The 11,980-nt window shown below is 42.9% G+C and overlaps 1 protein-coding gene across 2 annotated transcripts in view; it reads right to left on the reverse strand.

Annotated features, from left to right (window-relative positions):
• The window catches only part of PRELID2 (PRELI domain containing 2), a 63,515-nt gene extending 51,787 nt beyond the window's left edge, over positions 1 to 11,728 (reverse strand). Inside the window, exons 1-2 of one of the 2 annotated variants that reach the window (XR_012489811.2) lie at positions 11,481 to 11,728; positions 1,562 to 1,619 (exon numbers count right to left, since the gene is read on the reverse strand). Coding sequence is in view for 1 of the 2 variants with exons in the window: in XM_019739133.3 (XP_019594692.2) it covers positions 1,562 to 1,619; positions 11,481 to 11,555 (133 nt within the window). In the remaining variant the exon portion in view is untranslated. The remainder of the gene's footprint in view (positions 1 to 1,561; positions 1,620 to 11,480) is intronic. The other variant, XM_019739133.3, reaches the window with a different exon arrangement.
• Between the last annotated feature and the right edge of the window lie 252 nt (positions 11,729 to 11,980).

Below are 11,980 nucleotides of genomic sequence, written 5' to 3' on the forward strand. Positions count from 1 at the left end.
CTCTGATGACGAATGACAAGTTTCTCCCACACCAAGGGCAGGTACATGAGAAAATGTTTTCTTAAATGTATTTATAGAATTATGGCAATGCAAAAAGAATATCCTCACAAGCAAAAGACAGTTTTGTGTTCACCAAGCACAGAGAAGGCCTCAGAGTCACGTAAACAGTAGCATCACATACGCTTACTCAGAAGGCTCAAGAACATGTTAGACCTGGGCCTGGGTGTCTCTGAATGTTCATACATTGATTATGTGCATCATTACAGCTTCCCGCATCGCCCAGTTCTCAGGTTCAAATTCTGACAGTGAAAATGCTTCCGCAGGAGATGTGAATAATAGAGAACAATGAGGACTCCTACGTTCTAGTCCAGGGGTCGGTAAACATTTTCTGTAAAGAGCCAGATGGTAAATATTTTAGGTTTTGTGAGCCATACAGTCTCTGCTGCAACAACTCAACTCTGCAGTTGTCACAAGGAGGCAGCCATAGGTAATATATACACAAATGGGCATTGCTGTGTGCCAATAAAACTTTATTTACAAGAAGAGACAGCACAAGCATAATTTGCCAACCTCTTCTCTAGTCAATACTGAACCATATTAAGTATAGTTATGACTCCATAATATAATCACTTTGAGGTCACATCTCACATACATGCTATTAATCACATCTTTTTTGCCATCTATAAAATTATACATGAGGGGCCAGCCTGGTGGCTCAGGCGGTTAGAGTTCCATGCTCCTAACTCCAAAGGCTGCCAGTTCGATTCCCACATGGGCCAGTGGGCTCTCAACCACAAGGTTGCCAGTTCAATTCCTCGACTCCCGCAAGGGATGGTGGGCTCCGCCCCCTGCAACTAAGATCGAACATGGCACCTTGAGCTGAGCTGCCTCCCGGATGGCTCAGTTGGTTGGAGCGCGTCCTCTCAACCACAAGGTTGCCAGTTCAATTCCTCATGTCCTGCAAGGGATGGTGGGCTGCACCCCCTGCAACTATAAATGGCAACTGGACCTGGAGCTGAGCTGCACCCTCCACAACTAAGACTGAAAGGACAACAACTTGACTTGGAAAAGTCCTGGAAGTACACACTGCTCCCCAATAAAGTCCTGTTCCTCTTCCCCAATAAAATCTTTAAAAAAAAAAAAATTATACATGAATATATTATAGGGATGTAGCCATGTGACCTTGGGTAAGTTGTTTAACCTCTCTGTGCCTTCGTCTCTTCATTCATTAAATAGGAGTAATAATACCTACCCCATACATTGTTCTGTAGATTAAACTAATTAATAAAAGAAAAAGTTCCTGGCACATATTAAGTGCTCCAAAATGTTAGCTGTTACATACAATTGTCATCAATCATTAACTGAGAAAGTTAACAAGAGCATATTAGGCAAGGCTTCAATTCCTGTAAATGTTGGGTGCTCTTTTCTATCAGGCACCTCAAATGCAGACATATACCTGTTTAAAACATACTGGGCCACATACACACAAACACACACATCTTTACAAAAACAGTATCACTTGATGATCATCACTGATGTAAGGTATATTCAGAGAACTTACCTCGTTTTTCCTCCACAGTTTTCACACAGATGACATTTTTATCCATGGGGTTGGGATACTAAAAGAAAACACATAAAGAATAATTACCATCCATCTTTTACCAAAGTGATTTATTTCATAGTAACCACACTTATTTGCAGGAGCAGTAAATATCTTCCAAGCAACACCTAAGGCCAGTTTTCCATCAAGGGTCTTAATTTTACAATGTCAGCCTAGATAAGTGAGATGCTACCATCAGTTAGACCTGATTGAAATCTAGGGGGAAAGGTCTTTAGACCCAACCTAACCCTCGGTGCAGAGGGAGAGGTTAGGTTAAACTAATTAATAAATAATACTATTAATACTGAACCAGCCTTATTAAAATCAACAGTGTTTTTTGTGGTGAAACGCTTTATTTGCACAATCTTGTTTAAATCTCCTACCAGCCTCTCTGTTGTGACTGGGTCATGTGATATTATCCCATCTTTCAGAAATGAAACTGAAAAAAGGTCAGCGAGCTTACGGTCACCCAGCTAGTTAGTGGTAGAGCCAGGAAATCAAACCAGCCTAACACAGAGTGAATGCCTTCACTATTATCCCACACCATTGCCTGCTGGCTCAGTTAGCATCGCAGGAGTATAATCACAGAAGTAGTCTATGCCAGGTACTCGAGAAATACTTTATTGATTAAATTCCCCTGAAAGACAATTTGGATGAAACCAGGCTGATAATAGCTACCATTTTTTGTTCTAGGCAATTTACATACTTTATTTCAGTTTAATTCTAAGAATGATTCCATGAGATACATACTGGGTTTTTTTTTTCCATTTCACCTGTGAGAAATAAGGCTCAGATGAAGTGAGTCATTTGCTCAAAATCACCCAGCTAAGGAGCGCCGAGAGTATGATTTACCCACAGATACTCTCTGTTGCCTTCAAAGCCTGTACACCTAACCTAAGCTCAAATCACCTCCGAGTTACTCAAATTCAACCCTTTCCGTTGCTCAGATGCAAAAAGAGAGACTAAGCGAGCAGAAGTGACCTCCTCAAAGCCATAGGACAGGGTGGCTGCTGACCCAGGCCTGCGGAGCGCTCCCTGGGCTCTTTCCCAGAGGTTTACTGCTTCATCATGGGACCAAATCTGAAAAAAATTACAGGCAGTCTTATCCAAAACATCATACGGTGCTAAGGGAGAGATGAGAGCAGTGAAGAGGCTGAGGGGGAAAAGAAGAGAGGCCTCCACTTGGCAAACTTGAGCTCTAAGTCTTCTGAACTCCAGGAAACGGGATATAAAAGTCACTGAGTGTGGACCTGCCACACTCCACACAGTTGTGTGCACGTGTGTGTGTGTGTGTGTGTGTAAGAGGTTGACTGACTGACCCCCTGACTGAATTTCAGGGAAATGGGTCCTTCACTTTCACACATTCTTACACATATTTGTGGCCCCAAAAGACACTGGATTAGAACACAGGCTCTATGAGAGAAAGAACATTGCCTATTTCGGTCATTCCTGTATCTCTACCCCCTAGCACAGCGTCTGACACACAGTGGCCACTCAATACGTACCCGTTGAATGAATGAATGACTTGGAAGATAAACCTCACTGACCTCAGCGATCAATTTGGAGAATAAACCTTATTTCATTAAGGAACCGATCTGTAAAGACCAATCTTAGTTCTCAGCAGCTTCACACCTCATCGCACCCCCATAAACTGTCATTCACACGGCCACCCTGGCAACTGCAATCTTGATAACTAGTCAAAAACATGGCTTTCTAAGTAGGCATTCATTCACTCCTTTTTGCTCCAGAAAGAAATGTTCACAATAACAACTGCTTTCTTGAAGTTTAGCCTTCTTGAAGTATTAGTATTTCTTGAAGATGCTGTACATTACAGATGTTCAGGTTGAGCTGTTCTGTTCCTTAGCAAGGGGCCTCTTACACAGCACCCTTGAAGCGAAGGAAATACTCAAGACTCACACAGATGCCCGGAACTGTGTGTGTGTGTGTGTGTGTGTGTGTGTGTGTGTACTAGAACTTTCACACTAAGGTAAAATGAAAGCGTTTCCTTTACTACAGCCCTAGTTTGCTTATTTTATATTCATCAATACATCCTGATGGACTATTGTAAATACAATGAAAGTTGTAAGATTACTGAACTAAATTATGAAAGAACTTGGATATGTACTGACCAGAGACGGACAGGGATCCCGGTTTCCCAGTTCTGATTACCTCACTATCAGTGAAATTCCTAAAGAGTATATATAAGCTCAGAAACTTCGCACTTTCACATAACGGTAATATTTGTTTATTAAATAAAAGGGTTTATTACATCAGTTTAAATAATAGTCAAAAACTCTATTCTTCATTCAAAATTTTTTTGAGTACCTACAATATCAGGCACCGTTCCAGGCACTGAGACATAGTCACGAAACAAACAAAATTGTAGTCTCTTAGTTCACCTGTTAGTTGAGGAAACTTTCTATACATATGTATATATCTATCTCCATACATACATACATACATACATACATACATACACATACATACCTACATACATACATACACACCGACTAAAGCACAACAGGGGGATGGGAAATTGTGGAAAAGAGCCAATGTAAAATACTTCAGGATCACCCACTAGACAACGCTTGTAAATACCAAAAGTAACATGGAAGTTCTATTAGCCAAACACAAGACATCCTGAACTATTCACTCTAGTAAAACCATCTGCAAGATTCAAGTCATTTTCCTACGCAGCTACTTATGGAGATGGGTAGACATGAGCCTCGCTTCCATATGAGAATGGGAAAATTACAGGTTTATTTACAATAGCTAAATACCATGACATAAAAGGCAAATGTTTGAACTTTGTTAAATGAAGGATTTATTGTGCTGAGGCTCCCCCTACCTGGCATTACTTGAAATGATCTGACACCATCTTGTAACAAATATTTATGATTTAATTCACAAAACTTCATCTGAAGTCAGATAAGAAGGGGTGGAGGGAGGGAAGACTGCTCAGAGAGGGTCACCACCAGTAATGCCAATTTGAGAAGACAGAAAGCAGGTGACCAGACTTTTCTGGACATCTTTTCAAACAGTCTGACCGTGGAACTGATGAAGCTAGGTCAGGAGCAAGCCCATGAAAGACTTAGTGAGCACCTACTGTGCCCACGCAGGGTGCTGCGTGACAAGCAGCAGTAAACCTATTAATGATTGTTAAGATAAGGAGTCTTTTGTGTTTAAAATACGATGGCATAACGCCTGCACACAAGCAGGGTCACACTGGGATTTTTCAGCCCCCACGCCACACTAGGGACTCTCCTGGAAGCAAAGTGCTCTGATGACCCAGATACCTACCTTCCAAAACCCTTTGCCGTCCTTGGACTTGACTCATTGGGTCACAACTACAGTGGCAGAAGAATTACTTCCCAGGCTGTGTACATTTCTCATCCTTGCCATCTTTTCGGGTGACTTATGGATTTTTTTTTAAGGTTTATTTGACTTAATTTTGAAGTGATGATTTTTACTTTCATCACAGAATGTATAAACTAACTCCTTTCCCTTTCCCCAAGAAACAGAACTACTGCAAATAATCACTGTATATATTATATGTATGAAACAGTCTAACAAGAGTAGAATGTAGTAGACTCTCCTACATTCTCATATATCTTGCTTTCATTTATTTTTTTACATACTAAAAGGTAAGAGGCCAAAAACTACCAAAAAAAAAAAAGTGGGTAAAAAACAAAATATACATGAAAACAAAGACATGGCTACAGAAAGTGAGAGGCCAAGAAACTGAGCCCATCTACTTATAGGGGTAACATTCAACATATTGTGGGAGGAGCTTCATGAAGATATGGTTTTCACCTTTCGTATATACAGGAGAAAAATATATATAAGCTTTCATAAAGCCTACTCTTGAGAGAGCTAGGAGTTATTAAAATATCAACTTTCCAAAAAGCTCAAAAGTCAATGTCTGTCTTTCATAACATACTCCCCAACCGCACCCCCAGCCCCACCCCAGAGAAAGACTCAATGACCTCCATAGGAGTCATTGTTTACCAACTTCCAAATAGCACAATCCAAGAGAGTACAAGGAAGTGGCTGTATGATTAGTCCAGCAAAGAGGACCTGAAATAAGTCTGGCATAGTAACCTAGCTGCTTTGTAAGCATTAAGGGAATCTTTGCAACTCTGGCTTCTTCCAAACATGTACATGGAAGTTACCAAATATGTTTGAATGTTATTTAAATGACACTTGTAAAATAAGTCATAATTCAAATGCACACCTTGATTCACGCTCACTTCCCCCTATATTGCTCCAGGTTAGTAAAGATTTCTGCAGACTACTTCTCTTGGCTTTTTATTTTCAGGTGCATGGAACAAATGTAATAAACTATTATTGTATTACTATTATGATTTTTAACAAGTACTTGTAAAGCACCTACTATATGCCAACATTAAGATATGGATATTATATGCAACTATGTGTGTCACCCAATTTATTTCCCCCAACAACTCTAGAGGATAGTTATTATTGTTTTGTAAATAGATGCATAGAAAAATGAACTGACTTGCCTAAACTCACATACCGTGTTTCACCAAAAATAAGACCTAACCAGACAATCAGCTCTAATGTGTCTTTTGGAGCAAAAATTAATATAAGACCCGGTCTTATTTTACTATACTATATGGTCGTATATAATATAATATAAGACCGGATCTTATATTAATTTTTGCTCCAAAAGACGCATTAGAGCTGACTGTCCAACTAGGTCTTATTTTTGGGAAAACAGGGTAGCTAGACGCGCTCTGTCCGCCTCCCCCCCATCTGATGTCAGAGCCCATTTCTTCACATCGGTACCATCCTCCTTCAGTCCGTGCCTAATCTTCTAGTAGAATTGAGGACAGGAAGATAAAAGTGAAGAAACACTATTACAGTGTGAGCCAAAAGAAAAATAGCCCTTATCATATGTCAAATCATTTATTTTGGAAATGTGGGTTCACCCCAAATATTTCAGGATCTCTGCAGGGACATATGTTCCAGACATGTAAACGTCAGATTTGCAAGGGGGAAGAGATAATAGGATCAGAAATGGAAATGTTATTAATTACCCAATCAACTTTCTACTCTAAATGGAAATAGTTATTCATAAATCTCCTTTGTGAGTTTAAGGGTAAACACTCAAACCATTTTGTTCATCACACCAGGCTCCTGGGTAGAACAAATAACACCGGAGGCCACTGTGTTGAAGCAAAAAAATTACTTTACTCTGTCCATTTTATTACAATACCCAAAGTAAAGACATGTTACTGAACCCCACACTGTTTCTGTCTGAAATTACAGAAGAGTGCATTTCATTCATTCATTCATTCAACAGTGATCTGTTGAGTACCTACTATGTTCCAGTATCTCTTTGGGTACTTGGGCTACATCAGGAACAAATGACAAAATCTCTGTCTGTGAAGCTTACGCTCTATTCACAATGACTCTTTCGCCTATAGCATAAAAAGAAAAATCAACCTGAACAACTCTATGGAAAGGAAAATTATAAATCCTCTGGCCTCATTTGAGAATAAACAAGAAAACCCAATCACCACAACGGCTCTCTGGGTCCTTTTTAATGACTTTAAGTTTCAGGTAGGCGAAATTTAAGAAATCTTCGAAGACTTCTTAAGAAAGGCAAGCCCATTAAACCGACTCATGCATGCTTCCGGAGAGGAGTGAGCTCTAGACTGCTACACTCATCTGCAACTTTGTGTTCTCTTTGTCAGGCAAAGAAAGAAAACAAAATCCACTGTCAAGTGCATTGACACTGTAGTTCATGGAAAGTACAATTTAGCATCCGATGAATAAACCATTTTGGGTTTCACTGTATTCCTCCAGGAAGAGTTCATTGAGAAACACTGTACATATTCCATGAACAAAGAGTGTTGTAGTGTTTGTTTTCAAGGTGCCACTTAGCTTTGAAAGCATGTAGCTAATATTCTGTCTGTGGTATCCAACAGGCAGGTGGAAGAAGAGCAAACATTCCTCAGGTTTTAAAAATAGTAGTATATTATAACTTGGAAGGCAAGTCCTAACATACCGAAAGCCATAGATCAGTAGACTCTATTTAAAATAGAACTCCCTCAGTGCTGGAGAGGCTTCAAACATACCATTGTGCAAAATCACATTAAATACTTCCCAGAGATCCTCATATGATCGTCCCTTCTGCCAAGTGCTTTCCTTTCAAAAACCTACATAAAGACTAGAAGAAACATAAAAGTGTATCTTGCCAAAAAGATCATTCTTACTAGTTCAGGCTTATAAAAAGCTTATACTTGTCGAATTGTTACACATTTGATCTTCACAACAATCCTGGGAGATAGGTGGGGTACATGGCATTCACAGATGAGAAATTAAGACAGTCGGGTTGTCTTATACAGTTGTGCAGGCTGCTCACTGCACAAGAGCTCCAAATCAAGAGAAGCCTGTGGGCACAGAGCTACAGCCAGCTAGAGGAAAGAGCAACTTTTTCTAATTTGCATAAACAGTCCCATTTACTTTCCACTAGCCCCATTTACTGTGAGCTTATGGACTAGAATCCCAAGATGATGCCTCTTTCTAATTCACACAAGTTCTGACTGGAATCCAGGTCTACTGACTTCCAGCTCATGGCTTTAAACAAAGTAAGACAAAAATTCTCACAGCACGTGGATTTGTTGCTATCTTAGAAATAGTCACATAGCCCCTACCAGCGATCTGTGAAGACTGGTTTTGAAAAGGACACATGGAAGTGTAATGTCATCCATAGTGTTAGCACTGTCCCATCACAAGGCCTTTTCTATAAATGTTCTCATCCCCTTTCCCTACCCCTATCTTCCAAAATGTCCTCCTCAGTCTTTATTTACTATGTGCCAGGCACTTGACTAAGTATCTTTAAGAATTCTTCCAGATCCTAACTAAATGCAGGTATGTAGGTGACCTCAGTTTATAACACATGGCACATAAAAAGTCAACCACAGAATCGTGAGCATTAAAATTTTATCATTGGTATAAGCCACTAAATCACAGGGGTGATTTGTTACACAGCACTAGATAGCTGAAACACTGTATTTTCTCTCCCTGTCACACAGCAAAGCTATGCCCTTATGCCAGGCACAATAAGTCTAGCCAAATGAATAACCCTGAGAGAAGACTGGACAAAAGAGAAATTGAGATTGGATGAAGAGCACAGCAAAGTTGATTCTGAAACATTTTATTCCCTCAATACAAACAGTCCTCTGGACCCAACCAACAATGGATTGAAAATATTAGAAGAAAAAAAAAAAATCCCCAGAAAGTTTCAATAAGCACCACTTGAATTTGCCACACACACTGAGCTCTATGCTGAATCCACATGAATGAAATGACGTGTAGGCATCTGCTGCTGTGGCTTATATGCAAATATGTTATATGCAAATACCATGCCATTTTATATACGGAACTTGAGCATCCCAGGATTTGCATATCCGAGGTGAGGGGTCCTGAAACCAATCCCCCTACAGAGGGATGACTGTAACCATCTGAGTTCCTATTCTGTGCAGGGCAGCACAGCCTGGTGAATAGGGGTGTGGGCTCGGGATTCAGATGTGTTGAAATCCTGGCTCTCCCACCTGCTAGCTGTGGGAATTTAGAACAACAGTTGCTTAAACTTCTCTGAACCTCAGTTTCTCCAGACCATGAAGTGGGCATCAATCTTTACTTCCTAAAGCTGCTGGGAGAAGTAAACATGATAATATGTGAAAGCAATTCCTCCCTTCTCCCTTCTTGCCTAGGAAACTCCTATTCATGCTTTAGCCATCATTTCACAAACACCACTATTTCGAGGAAGCCTTTCCAAATGGCCACCCTCGCGGACGTTAGCCGGCCTCCCTGCTGTATTCAGTCACAGCACCATGAACTTTCCCTGTGTAAATACACATCATCAACTGAAATCATGTGCTCATTTGTTGATCATTTATTAATGTCACTGTCACTCATAGAGACCATCAACTCCATGAGACGAGGGTCTACCTGTGGTGCCCTAGCACCTAGCACAGAGCCTGGGACACAAAAGAAAAGCATCTCTAAACACCTGTTGAATGAAAGAAAAGCATTTAGCTCAGATGTCTTAGCACGTGCCAAGGACTCTCTAAACGAGAGCTTGGCGTTGTGCTACGTGCTTTTATTTCTGCAGGATGAGTCCTGCCCTGAAGAAGCTTACAGTCTAATGAGGGTAAAAGACAACTGCAAAAGGAACTATCCAACACTGTAGAAGATAGCTAGACAAAGTGCCCCTCTAGGTCTGACAAGGCAGAGATCACCTCCCGGGGAGAACAATGCAGAAAGGCTTCCCAAAAGAACGGTGGAAAATCCACCTTTCCAATTTCTCTTTTTTTAAACAGCTGTGGGAATTTGGGCAGATTGCTAACCCTCTCTGGGCCTCAGTTTTGTAATCTGTGAAATGGGGAAAATAGTATCAACCCAAAGGGTTTGTTGTGAGGAGTCAAGTGAGAGAATTCATGTAAAGTGCTTATCGCAGTGGCATTAGAAAATCCACCCTTCAAAGTGCCAGTCCTAACAAAAAAATGGGGTTGTTTCTCTTTTGGGCCCAGAAGACTGGCCTACGACAAAGCCTACACCAGATCCATAATTCATGTTTCATTCATTTATTCATTCATCAGATTTTTACTGAGCATCTTGTAGATGCAACGCACTATGCTAAATACTGAGGGAACAATTAACAAGCTGACACTCCTCCCCAAAAAGGCCTCCCAAGGCAACACCGTATTCACCAGCCAACTATTCACTCCTCTGTGACCTGGGCCCCCAACTGTGTCACCTCCTCTAACGGAAGTCAGGTCTTATCACTTACAAATCTCTAAAGAGAAAAAGTCACCTCCCTTAGTTTGGCTTCCAAGTGGCATATGGAGCACACAGCCTGGTGGCTACTGTTCATGCAAATTCTTGCAGATCCTGCTTAAGAATGTGAAAGCTGAAGAGGAACCTAAAAGATCCAGTACAACACTCAGCTCAGATGCAGATAATTGAGGCCTGTAGAGAAAATGACCTTTGACCAAGGTCATCACGTGAACTCACTAAAAGCAGAGCCAGAGCAGGGGTCCCACCTCCCAGGCCTGGGTGCTTTTGAAATTTCCCAGTCTCCCATTACCAGAAGCCACAGTCCTAGGCAGAGCCCTCGGGAGAAAGAGGGCCACTGAGTACTGAGGCAGGGTGCTCGGTTATAGCGGTACAAACAACAACAGTAACATTCTAGAGGACGTACTGAGCATCAGTCCCTGCGATAGCACTTGACGTGAATTACCTCCCTTGACTCCTCACAACAAACCCTTTGAGCCGATGCTATTGTTTTCCCCGTTTCACAGATTACAAAACCAAGGCCCAGAGAGGGTAAGCAATCTGCCCAAATTCCCACAGCTGTTCAAAAAAAGAGAAAGTGGGAAGGCGGTAGAAAAATAATGCTGAATAAAGTAGGATGATGGCTTCAATGCCTCCCACCAACTTTTAAGAAAGATCGGCAAGTCGTGTACAACCTCAACCAGAACTTGGGTTCCCTGTGCCTGTCCCCACAAGTCTCTCCCTCCAGCCGGCACAGGGTGTGAACGTGATGCTCCGCACGGAGCCTCTCCCTCCCGCCACAGGGGGAGCCTTCGAGGAAATCCACCTCCACCCTCGTCCCGCGCACCCCGGAGGCGAAACCGGCGGAGGGAGGGAGAAATGGTGGGGGCAGACTTACGCGGGGAGGAAAGAAGAAGGGAGAGCGGAGAAGAGGGGAGAGGAGAGAAGAGGGGAGAAGGGAGGAAAGGAGAGGGGAGAGGTGCAGGCAGCAAGCGCCTGGAGCGCAGGCAGCTGGCCCAGCGGACAGCGCGGGAGAAGCCAAGCCGCGGCCTGGCCAGCGCGGGGCCGGTACCTTTCGGAGGAAGCTGGCGACCACCTGCTCGAAGGGGTACTTGTACACCTGGTGCACGTCGACCGTGACCCCCATCCCCGCGCGCCCGCCACGCCTTCTCCCAGCGCAGATCCACCCGAGTTCTGCCCCCGACGCTGACGTCCACACCCATGCGGCCAAAGGGGCGTGGGGGTTTGTCTTTCTCCTTTTTCAAACTTTCGAAACTTTATTGTCCACTCTCAGAAACAGACAGGCGGTCGCGCTCCCGCCCACTTCCGCCAACGTCCTGTGTGGGCGGCGGGGCGCGGGAGGTGCCCCCGGAGCTCGCTGGGCCCCGGCCGTCTGCGCCTGGAGGCGCCTGGGAGGGACCGGTCCCCAGCCCGCCATCGCCGCCACCGCCAGCACCACCAGCACCGCCGCCGCCGCCACTACGCCTGCAGACCTCAATTTGTGTGCCCCGGAGGCTCCGTGCCATACCCCAGAGCTGTAGACTTTGGGACTTTGGCTTGTGTGTCATCACT

The sequence above is a fragment of the Rhinolophus sinicus genome, chromosome 5 (assembly GCF_057876585.1).
Source record: "Rhinolophus sinicus isolate RSI-liver-muscle chromosome 5, RSI-T2T, whole genome shotgun sequence".
NCBI classification, from domain to species: domain Eukaryota; kingdom Metazoa; phylum Chordata; class Mammalia; order Chiroptera; family Rhinolophidae; genus Rhinolophus; species Rhinolophus sinicus.